The following is a 15,688-nucleotide window of genomic DNA, read 5'->3' on the forward strand; positions in this document are numbered from 1 at the left end:
CTCTGCACCGGTGCCTTTAGAGTAGTGCGGCAAAGGGGCGCCGTGGGCCTCGTGCGGACCCCGCCGCTCCTGTTCCTTCAAAGTCTGTGTGTGTGTGGAGACGTTTATTTTTGACAGGGTTTTTTTTTTTTTTTTTTTTTTAATGGACCGTGAGCACACGTTGGACCTTGATTGACGCCACTCCTTACAAATTTTTTTGGGAATCCTTAATGAACTCCTGAACAATCAACTGCCTCCACTGAAATGTCTCAAATGCCATTTTGTTTTTTTTTGGGGGGGTGGGGGTGTGTGTGTGTCTTAAGTAAGGCAACTGATAGCCCCTGAAAAGATCCACAGTCTTGGGTTAAAACGGCTTGTTCCCGTGGAGTCCCCTGTTCCTGTTCCTGCGGAGCCGGCGGCGTGCGGGCGTTCTCGGAACGAGAGAGCAAACGTCTCCGTGGAACTTCCGTGTCTCGGCCATGTTTTTCAATCACTCGCTGCTGTCTGCAGGTGTCTTTGATATGTGAACACGGCTTGGATGCCAGGCCTGGTGCTCGGGAGCAAGTAGCTTATAGGTGAAAAGAGAAGAGTTCGGTATGGTGATGTGGATCAAAAGCAGTCTGATGGAGATCCTGTGTGTATTTGTGTGTGTGTGTGTGTGTGTGTGTGTGTGTGTGTGTGTGTGTGTGTGTGTGTGTGTGTGAGGGAGATTACGAGGCCATATTAAGGACACCTTGTTTAGAGTCTGCTGGTGGCGATAGGTAGATTTGTGTCAACTTGAGGATGACGGCGGGGAGCAGACCCCCCCCCCCCCCCCCCCACCACCACCACCACCACCACCACCTTCTGCGCGCCCCTATACGATGTAGCTGGTCAGGTCCAGGAGGTACGAGGTCATGTCGATGATGTGGTCCAGGATGCCGTCTTTCTCCTGGTCGTTGGGCATCCCCCGCTCGCTCTTCTCGCACTGGGCGCCGGAGTAGCCGCTCTTGCACAGGCACTTGTCGGGCTCCACGCACACCCCTCCGTTGCGGCAGGCCGGTTCGCATTTGGCTGCGGTCGCGAGGGGGCGGGGGAAGGGGGGGGGGGGGAGGGGGGAAGACGAGACGAGACAAAAAAAAAAAAAAAAAAAACACGATGCACGACGTAAGAAACGATGTAAGAAATGCAAGCCGGCGCTCCCCGTCACTCGGAACTGAAGTCACAAAACGTCAAACGGCTCTTTTAAAAGGATTTATGAAGAAAACGGCGGCGGGCTTATCGCGCATTACTGAAGCCCCCAAAACGCAACACCTGGCGCGAAACGACACGCGGGGGCGTCGGCCCGGGCGACGCCGCCTCCCGGAGGCAGCAGACGAGCACTCACCCGCTCGGCAGAAGGGTCCCTCCCAGCCGGGGCTGCAGCAGCACTTGCCGGTGGGAGTGCAGTGTCCGTTCTTACAGTGTCTGGAGCAAGCCGTCATCAGCAGCTCCGGCGGCTCCACCTGACGCTGGCACTCCTTCGGGGCGTGGGGCCTGCGACGGTCGTTTCAAAAACAAAAGAGGGAAAGTGTTGCTTTTAGGATGCCGTTTGATTCACGCGATATTAAACGCCGCCGGCCGCGCTTGTAAACATTGGCGACCTAGTGTCGGGAACAAACAGAACGCGGAACGCGACGCGGCGGCGGTCCTCAAAATATTTGACGCCGGTCATTTCCAGGTCCGGTGCCTGCAACCGCACGCGTGGCGCGTCGTCGCCGCAGTTGTAACCGGGCGCAAAATATGGACTAATTATTGTAAATTAGGTTAAACGTTCAGCTCGCGTTAAATAATAATGACCGCACTGGGAATAATTGCCGACGCGAACGGGCTCGTGCTGATTGATCTCGGATCGCTTTTCTCGTCCGTTGGCTTTCGTCGATGCGACGTAACCGCGGCGGCGCTTTCGAAGCGGTGCGCGTGAAGACGCCGACTTTTAACCTTCACTCGGGACGTGTTTGCGTCCGTCCCTACGTGGGCCGTGTGCATTTTTCTTTTTCCCGGTGAGTCGTTCATGTAGCTGTGGATTTTTTTTTTTTTTTTTTTACTACCTACCGGGAGAACGAAACAACACATCGGGTTAACACGGGGGATCTCCCGCAGATATAAACATGATCTGGAAAAAATAAAATAAAAATGCACGCGGGCACAAACATCTCCACACCATATGCGTCAAAGTTTGAACGCCGAAGAGACATGTTGTGATCATTCCATATTAAGACAAACATCCACACACGCACATCAGCGAATGGGGCCGAGGCGCAATTATTTCATATCACGCTCCTTCCACAAGTCTGGAAATAATACAGCAAGGGTGTAATCAAGTTCAAATGTGAAGCGTCTGTGAGTGCCTGTTGACCACTGGCCCGCGCACACACACACACACACACACACACACACACACACACAGGCAGGGTAACAGGACTCCGGTGGACCGGCGCTGGTATGAGAGCTGAGAGGCATAAGCAGTGAGGTCAGTGTGTGTGAGTGGACGTGATGTTAAGTCCATGGGAGAACAGGCCTCATCAATCAGCTGGAGAGCAAATGGTCGCAACAGCAGCAGAAGCCAAAACTCGATGGGAGTTTCCAACCGGCGTGTCGCGCGTTAAAGCCGAGACCAACAGTGTTTCCAATTTACATGTTGTATTACACCCGTCCGAGTGGTTGGTTTTGACGGTGACTTCCCTCTCAGATGATCACCTGTTCTGACCCGCAGTCCTTCGGTCGATATTGTATTTGTTTTTCTAACTGTGCAGGTTTGCCCGTGTGGAAAGGCTCTTTTCAGCTTTCAATAAAAATCTGTCAGCTGGCGGATAAATAACTGTGACTATGTTTTTTTTGTGTGATACTAATTTGTATTTATTTGACTGCGCGTGTTGACTTCCTCGTTTGAAAAATGGGCTGTGAATGTTGTGACAGACGCGCTGACTGATGGTCGTGACAATACTGAGGCTGCGCGAGTTAAAGTTGCTTTAAATTTGGAGGATGGAGGGTGGGTGTGTGTGTGTGTGTGTGGGGGGTGGGGGTGGTGGTGGAGAGGAGAGTGTGTGTGTGTGTGTGTGTGTGGAGAGGGTGGGGGTGGGGGTGGGGGTGATTCCCATGCTCCCATCAGCACCCAACTCCAGACTCCATCTCTGCTGGCTTTTGTTGTTGCAGGCTGCATGTAGTTAAAAAAGAGCAAAGGAGGGAAGAAAGCAGAAAGAGATGGAGAGAGAGAAAGAGTAAGAGTCCCTGGAGAATTGGGGGGGCGGGGGGGGGGGTCTGTAGCTAACACTGTTAATAGCAGGCAGGGGTCAGCAGCGCTACTAAACAGTCTGTACTACTGCCAGGGTGGCTGTGAAAACAGCACCTGCTGGTAGCGCCACTTGACAAAGGCAGCTGGGTCAACAGCCACTGTGGGAATTTATCAACTTCGGGAGGGGTGGTGTGTGTGTGTGTGTGTGTGTGTGTGTGTGTGTGTGTGTGTGTGTGTGTGTGTGTGTGTGTGTGTGTGTGTGTGTGAGCGAGGGGAGCGGGAGACGGCGACACCGCTCGCACACGAGTTGGGATACATGGACAGGGAGACGGGACGGCGAGGACGGCTGACGTCCGATGGCGGCGTAAAACAGACCGCGTCCTAATTAAAAATGCAAAAAAAAAAAAAAAATGAGCAGAAAGTGAGCTAAAGCATGCGCGTGAGGGGCGGCCGCACGGGGGACGGAGGACGAGGAGGACGGACGCAGGCCGAGACGGGTCATTCTGAACTACGAAGCCCTTCTGTCCTCGCACCGGCTAAGCACGGAGACATCTCGACACCGACGTCCGTTCAGAGGAGGCTGGACGCTCGGCCTCAAAGTTGTCCCCGATCTTGTTTGATTATTATGTTTGTCAGCCGTATGCGTTGTTTAGCTTGTTAGCTGGCGGGGCCCGCTTGATTGACACGAGGTATATGTGAGAAAAGGGCCGTGGAGTGGTGTACATTGTGCAGCCCGACAATGGCTTAATCAAACGGCCCAGTGTGGTCTCTTTTGCTGTTTTGTCATCCGACTCCATTGTTTGGGGGGCTCCTTTTGTAGCTTCATTCCTTGTTTTAATTGTGCGAGAAATTTACTGTGTATTGTAGGAGCCGGGGCCATTCAGTGGGACTGGCAAGCAGCTTTGTCAAGGGGAGGACCACAGCAAGAGATGTAGGAAGATTTAGGAGGGATAGGGGAAAAAAAAAAAAGAAAGAAAAGGCTTCTTTTTTTTTTTTTCTCCTGCGGCATGCTGGGACCTTGCGTACCACTCACTCACACGGGCTCACAGATGTGCACGTGCGCGTGTACCCACCACCACCACCACCACCACCCACACGGTTTACATCCACGCACACGAGACACAGAGAAGCACACGTACAGATAAATACATCCACAAACGAGCGGCCGCGGGTCTCCTTCCTCGCCGCATCCGGTGATTTGTGACTTCCATGGTGAATGCAGTTCATAAAGGAGGTCCCGGGACCCTATTTTGATGTTCGCTGTCTTTTTAAGGTCTCTGCTCGCTGTAATTCAATCAGTCCGGGCCGCAGCTGACAAAACCTAAACGTGCGAAAAGTCCCTTCATAATGCTGCTTTTCCTTTCTCCTCTGTGTCGGGGGTGGTGGTGGTGGTGGTGGTGGTGGGGCAGCAACAAACAGGCAAATTGCATTTTACACCAGAGAGCAGCAGGAGGTCTGGCTCTATATGTTAATTAAGCCATTGCCAGGGACCAACCGCGGGGCTGGAGGGCAACACGGCCCTTTTAAATTATGATATGGTAAACATGTAACCTCACTGTATGATTCCCAAGACATACGAGCGCTGCACACGCACCGACGCGCTAAAATGAATCCCCGTGTTGTGCTACGTCATGATGCGCGTTAGTATGTTTCTTTTATAAAAAAAAAAAAAAAAAAACAACAACAACAAACGGCTCTGTTCTTGGCATAAATAAAATGCGCTCACTGTATAAATAATTATGTCATTAAATGCAAACTCCGTGGGACTGGAAAGTGAAGCGAGTAAGCCACAATTAAACTGCACTTTCACTCCGTTTGAGGGCTATTGCTTTGCTCAGTTATTGCATGTTTAAGGAAGGGGGGGGGGGAAGGAGGTAATAATGTGAAATCTCAAACAGACGCATCTCAGCGTTGACGATATCTGTATGCGTCTCGTGTTTCTCCTCTACTTGTCTTAATGCCTTTGTTATATCTCGTGTAAAACTATGCATGTCGACTTTGGTCAAAGGCGGAAAATAACAATACGGCGAAGGGAGTTTAAAGGCCGCTTACTAATGATCAGAGCTTTCAGCTGCATCTCACAGTCACCACGTAGAGACTACATCGTAGGGAATATTTCGATCGCTCTGCCGTACCCCCAAACAAGCCCCTTCTTGCATTCTTTTTTCTTCCTCTACACCCTCACTCGCACACCACACACATTGAGCGCGTTTCAAAATGCATGGTGGCCTATTTATTATTGGAGGGGTACTCCAACTGACAAACAAATACCTAGAAATGAAGTCATCTGGCCAGGACATGTTTACACAAACACTGCTGAAGGATTTTATGGCTGATGTTTCCTTGTAAGCCTTTACCGCTCTCCCTAACAGTCCCCCCCACCCCCCTCTATGTTCCCAAACACACAGTTTGATCAAAACACAGCGCTAGATGCTGCGCTGCACCACAAAAACCGCCATACTCTAAAACAAACCTCTGTCTGAAAGGGCTGCAGGGTCCAGATGTCCCTGCAGTTTGGAGGAGAAAAGAAGGGAGGACCACCAGACTTGATAACGTGCTGAGGTCAGACATGTTAGCTACCCCATTTGCTCCCCCCTCCCCCTCCCTGTCACCCCCTCTCCGTCCTCCCCCCCGTAACAAGATACTAATAGCGAAGCCAGAGTGTATTAGCAGTCAGGACTCCCAACACCACAGGGTCCACGCAGACTAAACAAGTCCAGTTGATGGTGGAAAGAATTGTTCTCTGGGAGAAATGCGTCCAGCAGCCATGCCAGAAAACATAAATACGCAGTGAGCCACCAGGGCCCCTTTGAAACATCTGTGGTGTAATTAATTGCGCTAATGCCTGGGTGGCACTGTCGTCACCCAGGAATAATCAGCTGCGGATATGTTTCTATTGTGATTCTGAGGCATGCAAATTCTCTTTCTGAGTTTGCCTCTGTCATTTGATCTGCCTCCCTCAATCAAATCCGACCCAACTTTTGTATAATCAGTACATTTAAAATGGACATGACGCCACGCCTCCCCCTCCCATCCCCCCCCCCCCCACACACACACACACCAGCCTCACCCTACAAGGTCTCACTCTCTCATCCTCTAGCAAAAGTGCCGATGTGAGACAGACAGTCAAAACCACAGATGGTTTTGGACTTTGGAATTAGAAAGTCCGCTTATGTTAAGATGTCGGACCGCTTCATACACATCCCGCCGTGTCTGCATGTTTTCTCATCCAAAGTGACAAATGCACTTCGCTTTCCACTTACAGATCCATCATGATGAGAATGAGTTCTAATCCTGTGATGCATTTGGTAAGGATTACGACAGGCATTTTAAATATGAAGTTGCACGAAAGTGCAGGTTCCCTCCACATTCAACTAATTAAGCGTTGGACTGCACAGAAAAAAGACTCGATTTCACAACTCAAAGTAAAGTAGATGTGTGTGTGCTGGAACGTCGCTGAACTTCATCCATATAATGACGAATAGACTGTGCACTAAATTATATGTATTAACTCGTGCATGTGCTTCTACATGTGAGTCTCTGTTGACAACAGGTGCCTTGCTGCTTTCCGTACAGTCACCAGAATAAACCCTGCTGCCAAAAGTTGTACAAATAACCAGACGGCAATAAAGGTGAACACGGCCAGATAATCAGTGTTGCTATTAGCAATTCTTTACACTAACATTGTGAAATGCTTTGCTTGTTCTCTGGTTACCGCGCGGCGTTTGTTTTGGCCGAGCTAGGTGGTCACGTGACGACTTACTGAAGGGGCAGAAACGTCATGGTCGCGGTGATGTGTGCAAGGAGTGAAGACTTGAGAAGGAAAATTAGCTAGAAAAAAAATGTCACTGCTGTTTAGTGTGATTTACCGTGGATCTGTGGTGTGATGACAGTCATTTGCAGGGCAGAGTGCCAGTTCTTGTATGATATATGTAGGATCATCAGAGTCTCACCGCAATACATAGACAGCATAAAAAATAGGGGTGGGTGGACTACGTTGTCGAGCTGTACTGGGAAGCACTGAGGGATCACTTACTTACTCGACTACAGACCACCACAATCTACAAAGCGCTTCTTGGTCGTACCTTTTGGGGTCTACCAGCTTGTAGAGTTTCCCGCTGTGTGACTGTGCCATGCTTTTACTGCTTGCCAGTATGTAGACTTCACCTGCAAAACAGGAACAGTCGCATGGAAATTGGCCATCAGCATTATTTGCAAAAAAAAAAAACACTTAATGTGAACCATATTTGTACGTCCCAACAATTAAACTTTTTCTGCCATCCATGCAATCCATTGAATCCCAAAACAAGACAAAACAAGACAAGCAGACACAAGAGGATGAAAGGAGGGGACAGAATGAGTGTAGCGAAGGCTTCTGCAATGTCGCACTTGCCAAAGGACTTTAAGAAAGAGTTTAATGGGACAATTGGATACTTATGACTGGGAACCAGGCGGATAATTTAATGAGGAACAAGCCTGCAAGAAAATTCCATAAGGGGACAAATTGTAAACATGTGTCTGCGGGGCCCCTTCTTCGGGACATGCGCCCGTCCCCCCTCCACAATTCTTGCACCGCTTGCAAATCATGATCAAATGCAGGAATCTTTAAATACCTCGTCAAATAATAACTCCAAGACCGACCTGGCAATAACTGGGATCAAACATTTCTGATGGCTGTGTGAGTGATTCACATCATGTGTTCGTTTTAATCAGAAACACCGCAGTTGACAGTTCATAATTCTGCAAGTGTCTGGTGGGGGTCCAGCTGGTAAAAATGTCTTGTATCCTATTAGTCCATTCACCTCAGCTCACCCTACGTATCCTATTTTAATGTCGCAGCCCCCCAGATAAACAGTAACACATCTCACTAGCAATGCAAAACATCGCCATGTAGGTGGCCCAATACAATAAGGGGGTCTTTGGAGGATTATTGCTATCCTATGGAAGTGACAATTAACCCAGAAGGAAGTACGCACTATTTAATAACCTCTTGAGAATGTGTGAAAGAGGTAGAGTGAGAGGGGTGTTGGTTTCAGTGGAGCTTTGAGTGGCACTTCCTGTTGGCGAGGTGTGTAATTGTCCCAGATCGTCAGAGGCGTGTTTACGCTCCACTCTCTGTTACAGTAAAGCATCACAAATACCTTGATAAACTCCAGACTGGAAAATTCCATACCATAATGTAAATATATGTACCAGCGACAAATATACAACAAAATGAGTTTTTCCACAGTTTAGGAATCTGTCATTAGAAGTAAACACGCTTTCAAGGGATCATGTTGTAAAACCCCAGAATAGTTTCAGTAAATATGCTAACTCTTAGCTGTCACTCATGTGGATATGAGGAGATGTGACAAAGCAAAGGAGGAGAGAACATCTTGAGAAAAGATAAAACTGTGTAGGTTTGTTATGAATTGTTCTACTAACCCAGTTCATCCTCTCCGAAACCCAAGATGTGTCCAACAAGCATAGAGCCACAGGAGCCAGCTGAGCCTAGGCACAGAGCTTTTTCCTGCCACTGTTCTTCACTTGCTGATGTTGAAAATGTGGACTTCTGCAGGATCCGCAGGTTACTGAAGCAAACCAAAAACACAGAGTATGTCAGTGTCGACCTCTGGATGATACTGTATAGAATAATCCGCGCAAGACATTCACATTTCTTACATTCATAAAGAGCCGTACGAGCGAGAAATACCGTATGAACTTGAGCCGTACTGGCCGAGTTACAGTTGGAAACATGGACAACTTTTCCTTCTCAGAACATGGTTCATTGTACCATCTTCCTTTTCCACCCTAAGTCCCACATGGTGTTATTTAAGACCCCAGCTTTTAGTTTCAAAACAAACATCATGCCGGAGCCTTCACTTAGCGACAACAGTAAGCCCCCAAATTGTAACGAGGCACAGAATTAACTGACCACACATTGTTTTAAACGCCGTGCCAACTGAACAGAACAGGGCAGGATGTCTAATCTCCATTTACACTCAATGGGCCATGCTGTAGTGGTGACAGTAACATAAAACTTGTTTTCCCCCACGTGGATGGAACGTGTGTTTACTTTGGCACGTGCCGGTGCAAGGGACAGATTTTGCAGTATGAGAAGAGAAGGGAGAGTTATGCTGAGACCAACTGTACATAATGCCAAGAGGATGTAGCTGCTACGATGTCTTAAAAAAAAACAGCTTACCGATATTATGTATGCAGAGACTCAATTAAGATTTCTCAACATATAGCAACTTCATTTTCCTGTTAGAGTCCCTAATCAGTTGTTTGTACTTACCCATTTTTATCTCCAAATACATAACTTCCATAAAGTCTTCTAGACTGGCAGCCCCTGTAGATGAAGCCCCCCACAGGTGGTGCTCCTCCACTGGACTGCAGGTCATAGACAGAGGGCTCACTTTCTACAGAGGGACAAGGAGGTCTTATTTAGGCTCTGCTAATAGACCCACTGCCTGTCATCCATCTGGAACACTATAACATATTGTCTGCATGCTTGACCAGTGAAAAGTAATTTAACTCATTTATTTAGGTGCATACTACAGCTTATGTCATAATCGTTGTTGTTTTTTTTTTAATCAAAAACATAAACTATGTTTGCTTAATTTTGTCAATGATTCTTAAGGCATAATCTGTGTCTCATGTACAAGACAACAGATGAAAGAGTGAATCTCGATTTAAATGGCACAACAATATCGTCTTCCTTGGCAGCCAGCTTTGTTTTTAATGTCTTTATCAAAACCGGGGTAGAATGGATTTATCTTTTTTTCAAAAGTGTGATTTTGAGGCAATGTGGCATGTTTTCTGGATTACAGTTGTCTTGGCAAGAGGAAATATGAATGGAGGTTTGCTGCCCTTGAAATTTTATGATCCAAGATGTGCGGTGCTCGTTTGCCAACTGTAATCACTTTGGAGTTTGGGTAACTGGCTTAATCGGGCATCAGGCCAGCTCTTTGGCAAGAAGTGACATTTTGAATTGGAAGGAGAGATCGTGGTTGAAGGATTAATTTAGGTGGCTGAAACATCAGTGAGTTGTGGCAAAGATAACCTGCTTGACATAATTTGGTACAAATAGCAGTAATATGCTTTTTATGATGGGAAGTAGGCTGAGCTTTGTAAAGGCACTGCTGTTATTGATTAGTTTCTCATTGTGAGAACTACACCTCTCTTAGCTGTGTTCTCAACAGCACTAAGCCAAGATTTAGAAAGTTGTTGTTGACAGTTTTAAATCTTTCTTGTGGACACAATCTCATATTCCCTTTCTACACTCCACAACGGGGGTGTCTTCATGGATCACATCATTTTGACATCTAACTTTCATCTCTCAACCTGGTGTGTTTCTGAATTTGTTCCCACAACATTGTGTTTTTACAAAATGAAAGACATTCATAAAAACAGATATCATTTTCAGAGGAATAAATGTGAAAGGCTCTCCAAGAGGCTAATGTATTTTCATTTATTTTTTAAGATATAAAAGCCATCAACCAAAACTAGGGCAAAGGTTGCACTCGGTTACTGCTATTGTGAGCTATATTATCATTGCAAAATAGTGAACTCATTCCAAACATGTAAAAAGTAAATATTATGAAAGTTTTTTGGAAAATCTCATGGAAATCATTACTCACCATAATCCTTCCCCTTAGTAATTTCCAATATTCTTCCTGATGATGTGTTTTTGCCACTGACATCAGTACAGAGGATTAGGAGACTCCCATTGTCTGTCTGAAGTCGATCCACTGCACACCTGCAGGATACAGAACAATATAATAGAAGTAATTAGTTGAGACATCAACCAATTACAAGTTGGCAATACAACATTTATGAAACTCTTTTTCGAAAACAGCTGTAATAAAACTGCATACAGTTTAACATTAGGTGTGACAATAATGAACATGTTGTGACACAAAAGAGGGAAAACGTTTTAATCAGTTAGAGCAGCCACTTTTTGCAGAGTGAAACTCTTTGTCAAGGAAATAAATACTCTGCCAAGTTACACTGTGAAGTGTCCCATCAAGTGTTTCACTTACCTGCCTGGGTCATGTAATCCATGGGCAAAGATTTCAGGAGGCTGGTTTGTGCTGTTGAAGTAGGGATTGTCCCGTGGTATAGAATAGGGAGACGTACAACAGTCTGTGTCCACATCTACCCTTAGGATGGACCCTGTGAAATCACTGCATTGAAAAACACAAACAAAACACACCTTCACGATGGTAGGAGCTACAACAGGACTTGATTTCTGGGCACACAACAGTATACAAACGTCTATGTAATGACGTTTTTGACCTTTGATCTCACCTGAGTCCATCCATTTCCTCCATATCATCCAGAGTGATCATGCCATCCCCCAGAATGATGTGGAACAGACCATCAGGGCTGAACAGGAGTTGACCTCCAAGGTGCTTCCTGTGCAGCTCTGCCACTTCCACTAGCACACGGACCGTCCTGGTGTCAACCTGGTTTGGGTTTTTTCTGAGGAAAACATGAATGACCATTCTCATTAGATTTCTGTCATTGTGCAAACATTTTGGTCTCCACACAGCAGAGTATTTAAAACCCCTTTTCCACTCTTGGTGTCGACTCTACTCACTTTTCCTTCTGCCTAAACTTGTTGTTAGTACCAGGTTCTACTTTTGATATCATCTCCTTCAAGGTTCCAAACGAGCTGAGCCGCAGATCACTGATTGGTCAGAGAGAATCATCGTGCACGAACCCGCGATTGTTAACTGGCCAAACTGCTACAGCGGCTGCAATTTTTTTCAAATTCCAGAAAAGTACCTCGCACCAAACAGAGTGGAATCAAGTAGAGAAGGTCTAGTGCCGACAGTGGAAAAGGTACTTAATGTTAATAAGTCATATCCACAACATTTCTATACCTACACGCTTTCATACAGGCTCATATGAATATTCAGAAATGTACACTCAAGTATTGTCTTTCCTGAGTGGCTTTTGGACAGTTAGCCCAAAACTGTATCTTGATTCCCTGAAAAGCCTCAAAAGAAATGCAGTATGATGTCTTGAAATATGAAATGTAAGACATGATTTTTTTTTAAGTGGGTGCACCCTCAGATTGTCTCTAATTACTTATATAAAACAAAAATTGTTAGTGGGTTAAATTATAGCAGGTAATGGATAAGAAATACTGACATGACACGCCAAACACAATTAAACATGAAATGACTTTAAATACTTTGTTGTCTGCAGACATTTAGTCTAAATCTAATGTATTGTCTCCTTAAGGCAAAGGCAGTGTGTGGAGACATAACAGCCTTCAACATGTTGCGCAGTTTCTATTGCAGTGAGAATTTAATTTCACAGCATCAGCAACAAATATGTCATGATGTGTTATTTTGGGTTACCCAGCAATTTAAAAAAAAAAAAAAAGCACCTTGCTAAAGATTAAAAAAAAAAATCTCTTAAACCACCATCAAATACTTAGACTGTCTATTGGACCCTCAAATTAAGGACTATACGCTGCAGTTACCAAGACTGCATGCCAAGACTGTAATTACGATTAGATCATTAAGTCAAACATACAACTGTGATTATGCAAATTAAAATGAAACACTTAAACACGTTCGTGAGAAAAGATTGTTTCCTTAATCACGGGTCATTGTGAAGGGAGCGTGAGGTATCGACACAGGAAAATGCAAAGCAAAGCTATCATCATAGGAGTGTTGCACATATTTGCTTGGAGGTTTGACCTACATTCTAAATCCCCATAAGGCAAAAATTCTTCTTTTTTTTTTCTTCATTGCATCTCTAGACAATTACTCTGTATGCCCTTGGAGGTTTTGTTACCATGGTATCTGGTAGAAATCAAGGTTAGAGGATTTGAATCGTCATTAATATGACCTAAAGATTCAGGGCTCTGTAATCACAATGTGCCAGTGTGGTCCCTTTTTACACTATTTAGATTTTCAGCAATAAATAAATCACTGAAAATATGTATTGAAAAGCAGACTGTTAGAATCTTTACCTTTACTTTCATACATCATTGTAAATTACAATGGACTGAAAGTGAAAATTGCCATGTATTTATGTACTAAAGATGCTTTTAAATAAAATAAGTAGGATTTGCATGAAGAAATGTCCAGCCCATATTGATCCATAACAGTTTAAGTGTAGACTGTGAGGCAGCTCAGGTTTTGTTGTCTTTTCAGGCAGTGGTGAAAAAAACAACAACTATATTTTAGGTAGATTTGGCACACACTTCTCCCATTACCTCGAAACGGTGTATTCAACCACACGGAGAATGTGGTCGTGCGGTCCGATGGCCCAGCGCTCCTGGTTGGTGGTGTAGGAGACGTAGAGCTTGCCATTCTTCTTGTAATTGGGGTGGAATGCCAGGCTTAGCAGGCCCCTTTCATCTCCACCCTGCAGTCAGATGAGAAACACAAAAGATCCAGGAGTTAATTATGTCCCTCCTTGGCTTCTGCTCGGCTGTGTGGGGTTGCAATCACCCCCCCCTCGGTCATCTTCATCATCACCAACATGCAACCGCTACACCGCTCACCCTCTACCTCCTTTAATTCTTCAATTTCTCAGATCCCTTTTTTTTATTTGTCCGTCACATTCCCTTTTCAAATCCCTGCTATTCTCTCATTCGGTCTTTTCCTACTCTCCGCTGTTTCACTTCACACCTCCACCAACCTTCTTGACGATACCATTACCAACCATTATAATGCATTTGACTCTGGGTATAGCTGCACCTTCTCTACAACCCCCCCGCCACCCCCCCACCTCCCCAACCCCCCCACCCCTTTGCAGTCTTCTCTGCAGCCTGGTTATGTGCGCTTGTCCTCAGGGTCGGGGGCCCCTGTGATGCCCAGACCCTCCCGGTGGCCTCCATTGTGCAGTGATTTGTGTGTGTAATCTTTGGGGGATATCCGTGAATGCTACGCTGAGTGGCTGAAAGAATTTATTAGCTCACTCACAGTTCATAGAGAGCACAAAAGTGCAGAGTGCTTCAGTCCATGCTTTTTGCTCCCCGTCCCCTCGCTCTTTCCTGATTTACACAAAATCCATGCAAAATTTGAGGCTTGGGTGGGAGGAGGGAGGGAGGAAAGAGTAGAGTAAAAGAAGAAGAAGAAAAAAAAAAAAAAAACCTAAACAAGGAAGGAGCTGCCAACTCCCACTGTCTTGGCAACATGTTTAGAAAACATCTAAATTGCTTGTGTAATATGTAAACCTTTGTCTCACCCCGGAGGCAGCTACATCAGTTGTCACTACCTTGGTGGTCCTCCCATCATAGTTAGCTGTAATAATCAGCTATAGCATTTCATTCCCCGGGCAAGGCAAGCCAGGTCGGCCCTTTTTTTTTTACGCTGTATTCTCCCTCACTATTTCTTCTTGACAAAAGAATGAACTGAATTCAAAGCTTAGGTGTGAAGAATGTTTATAAAGTGGTCAGTGTGACTGTATCCCTTTAAAACAGCTTGACTCTTTTGCTGACGCTACGAATCTTAAAAAAAAGAAAGAAGGATTTAGCAGATTTAGGGCCTGATTTGCTAAATGTTTGCGTGTGTAAACTCCACACAACACACAAAAAAATATCCAAGCAGATCTACTGACGACGTGCAGTGAGGATTGCGTCTTTCAAATGTGCAATTTAACACACGTTGTCCATTTTGCGTGTTTGCCTGCATGCACATGTAATATTGGGCGTTTCTGCTTGAAGGTGCAAAATACTGAGGAAACGTGCAAATAGAACAATTTAGCACCCGCAACGATATTTATTAAACCTGAAAGTAGAAACAGGAGAAGTGATTGCGTGTTTATTTTAGTACGACTGAAAGCAACGTATTAATCAGATGCGCAAATCTGGAGAGACGACTGCTCTTATTGTGGTGAGAAGGAGACGCAGAGAAACTAAAGAATACGTAGAGAACGAGGTTTTACACCTGTGGAAACATTTCTGAGATGACAGAAGGAAAAGATTATTCAGACATATCGTCTGTCCAGCGATGACATTTCTGAGTTATTGAATGAACTGAGTGATGATTGACAGCCAACAACAAGGAGGAGCCACGAAATACCAGCAATGTCAAAACTATTTACGACTCAGCGTTTTCCTGCCTCTGAGTCATGTCAGCGTATCGCTGCTTGGATGTCCCACCAGTCCCGTTATTCAGGTGTGCTGTCACAGGTCCTAAATGTGTCCCGCAGAATTCACAGGTAGCTTCATGAGGTTCACGAGCACTCGAGAGGCACTGAATGAAACTAATTCACCTGCTCATCACAGAAAGATCTGGACCTGCTGATCAGTTTGTTAGAGGATCTCATCCACCGTCCCTCCTCTTGTATTTGCCGACGTTTTATTATTAAGGCTTTTTTTTTCGCCTTTTTGTTTTCGCCACAGTATTTACTTTCTTGCTAATAATCTCCTATATAGCGTTTTGTTCTTGTTATATTTATATTTTTTTATTTCAATGGGATCAGATTTCCTTTTCCTTTCGCGGT

General features: G+C 45.4%; 1 protein-coding gene across 1 annotated transcript in view; it reads right to left on the bottom strand.

Moving 5' to 3' along the window:
* Nucleotides 1-824: 824 nt before the first annotated feature.
* Nucleotides 825-15,688, bottom strand: part of hhip (hedgehog interacting protein) — a 36,462-nt gene continuing 21,598 nt past the window's right edge. The window contains exons 5-13 of the mRNA XM_069689262.1: nucleotides 13,452-13,603; nucleotides 11,525-11,698; nucleotides 11,257-11,400; nucleotides 10,855-10,973; nucleotides 9,510-9,633; nucleotides 8,657-8,802; nucleotides 7,318-7,399; nucleotides 1,346-1,494; nucleotides 825-1,032 (exon numbers count right to left, since the gene is read on the bottom strand). Of these exons, the coding sequence (XP_069545363.1) occupies nucleotides 836-1,032; nucleotides 1,346-1,494; nucleotides 7,318-7,399; nucleotides 8,657-8,802; nucleotides 9,510-9,633; nucleotides 10,855-10,973; nucleotides 11,257-11,400; nucleotides 11,525-11,698; nucleotides 13,452-13,603 (1,287 nt within the window). The 3' untranslated portion in view covers nucleotides 825-835. The remainder of the gene's footprint in view (nucleotides 1,033-1,345; nucleotides 1,495-7,317; nucleotides 7,400-8,656; nucleotides 8,803-9,509; nucleotides 9,634-10,854; nucleotides 10,974-11,256; nucleotides 11,401-11,524; nucleotides 11,699-13,451; nucleotides 13,604-15,688) is intronic.

Source organism: Brachyistius frenatus, unplaced genomic scaffold (genome assembly GCF_029030835.1).
Source record: "Brachyistius frenatus isolate BFR_SWC_R1_liver_20210118 unplaced genomic scaffold, ASM2903083v1 Contig_7, whole genome shotgun sequence".
In the NCBI taxonomy this organism is placed as follows: Eukaryota; Metazoa; Chordata; class Actinopteri; family Embiotocidae; genus Brachyistius; species Brachyistius frenatus.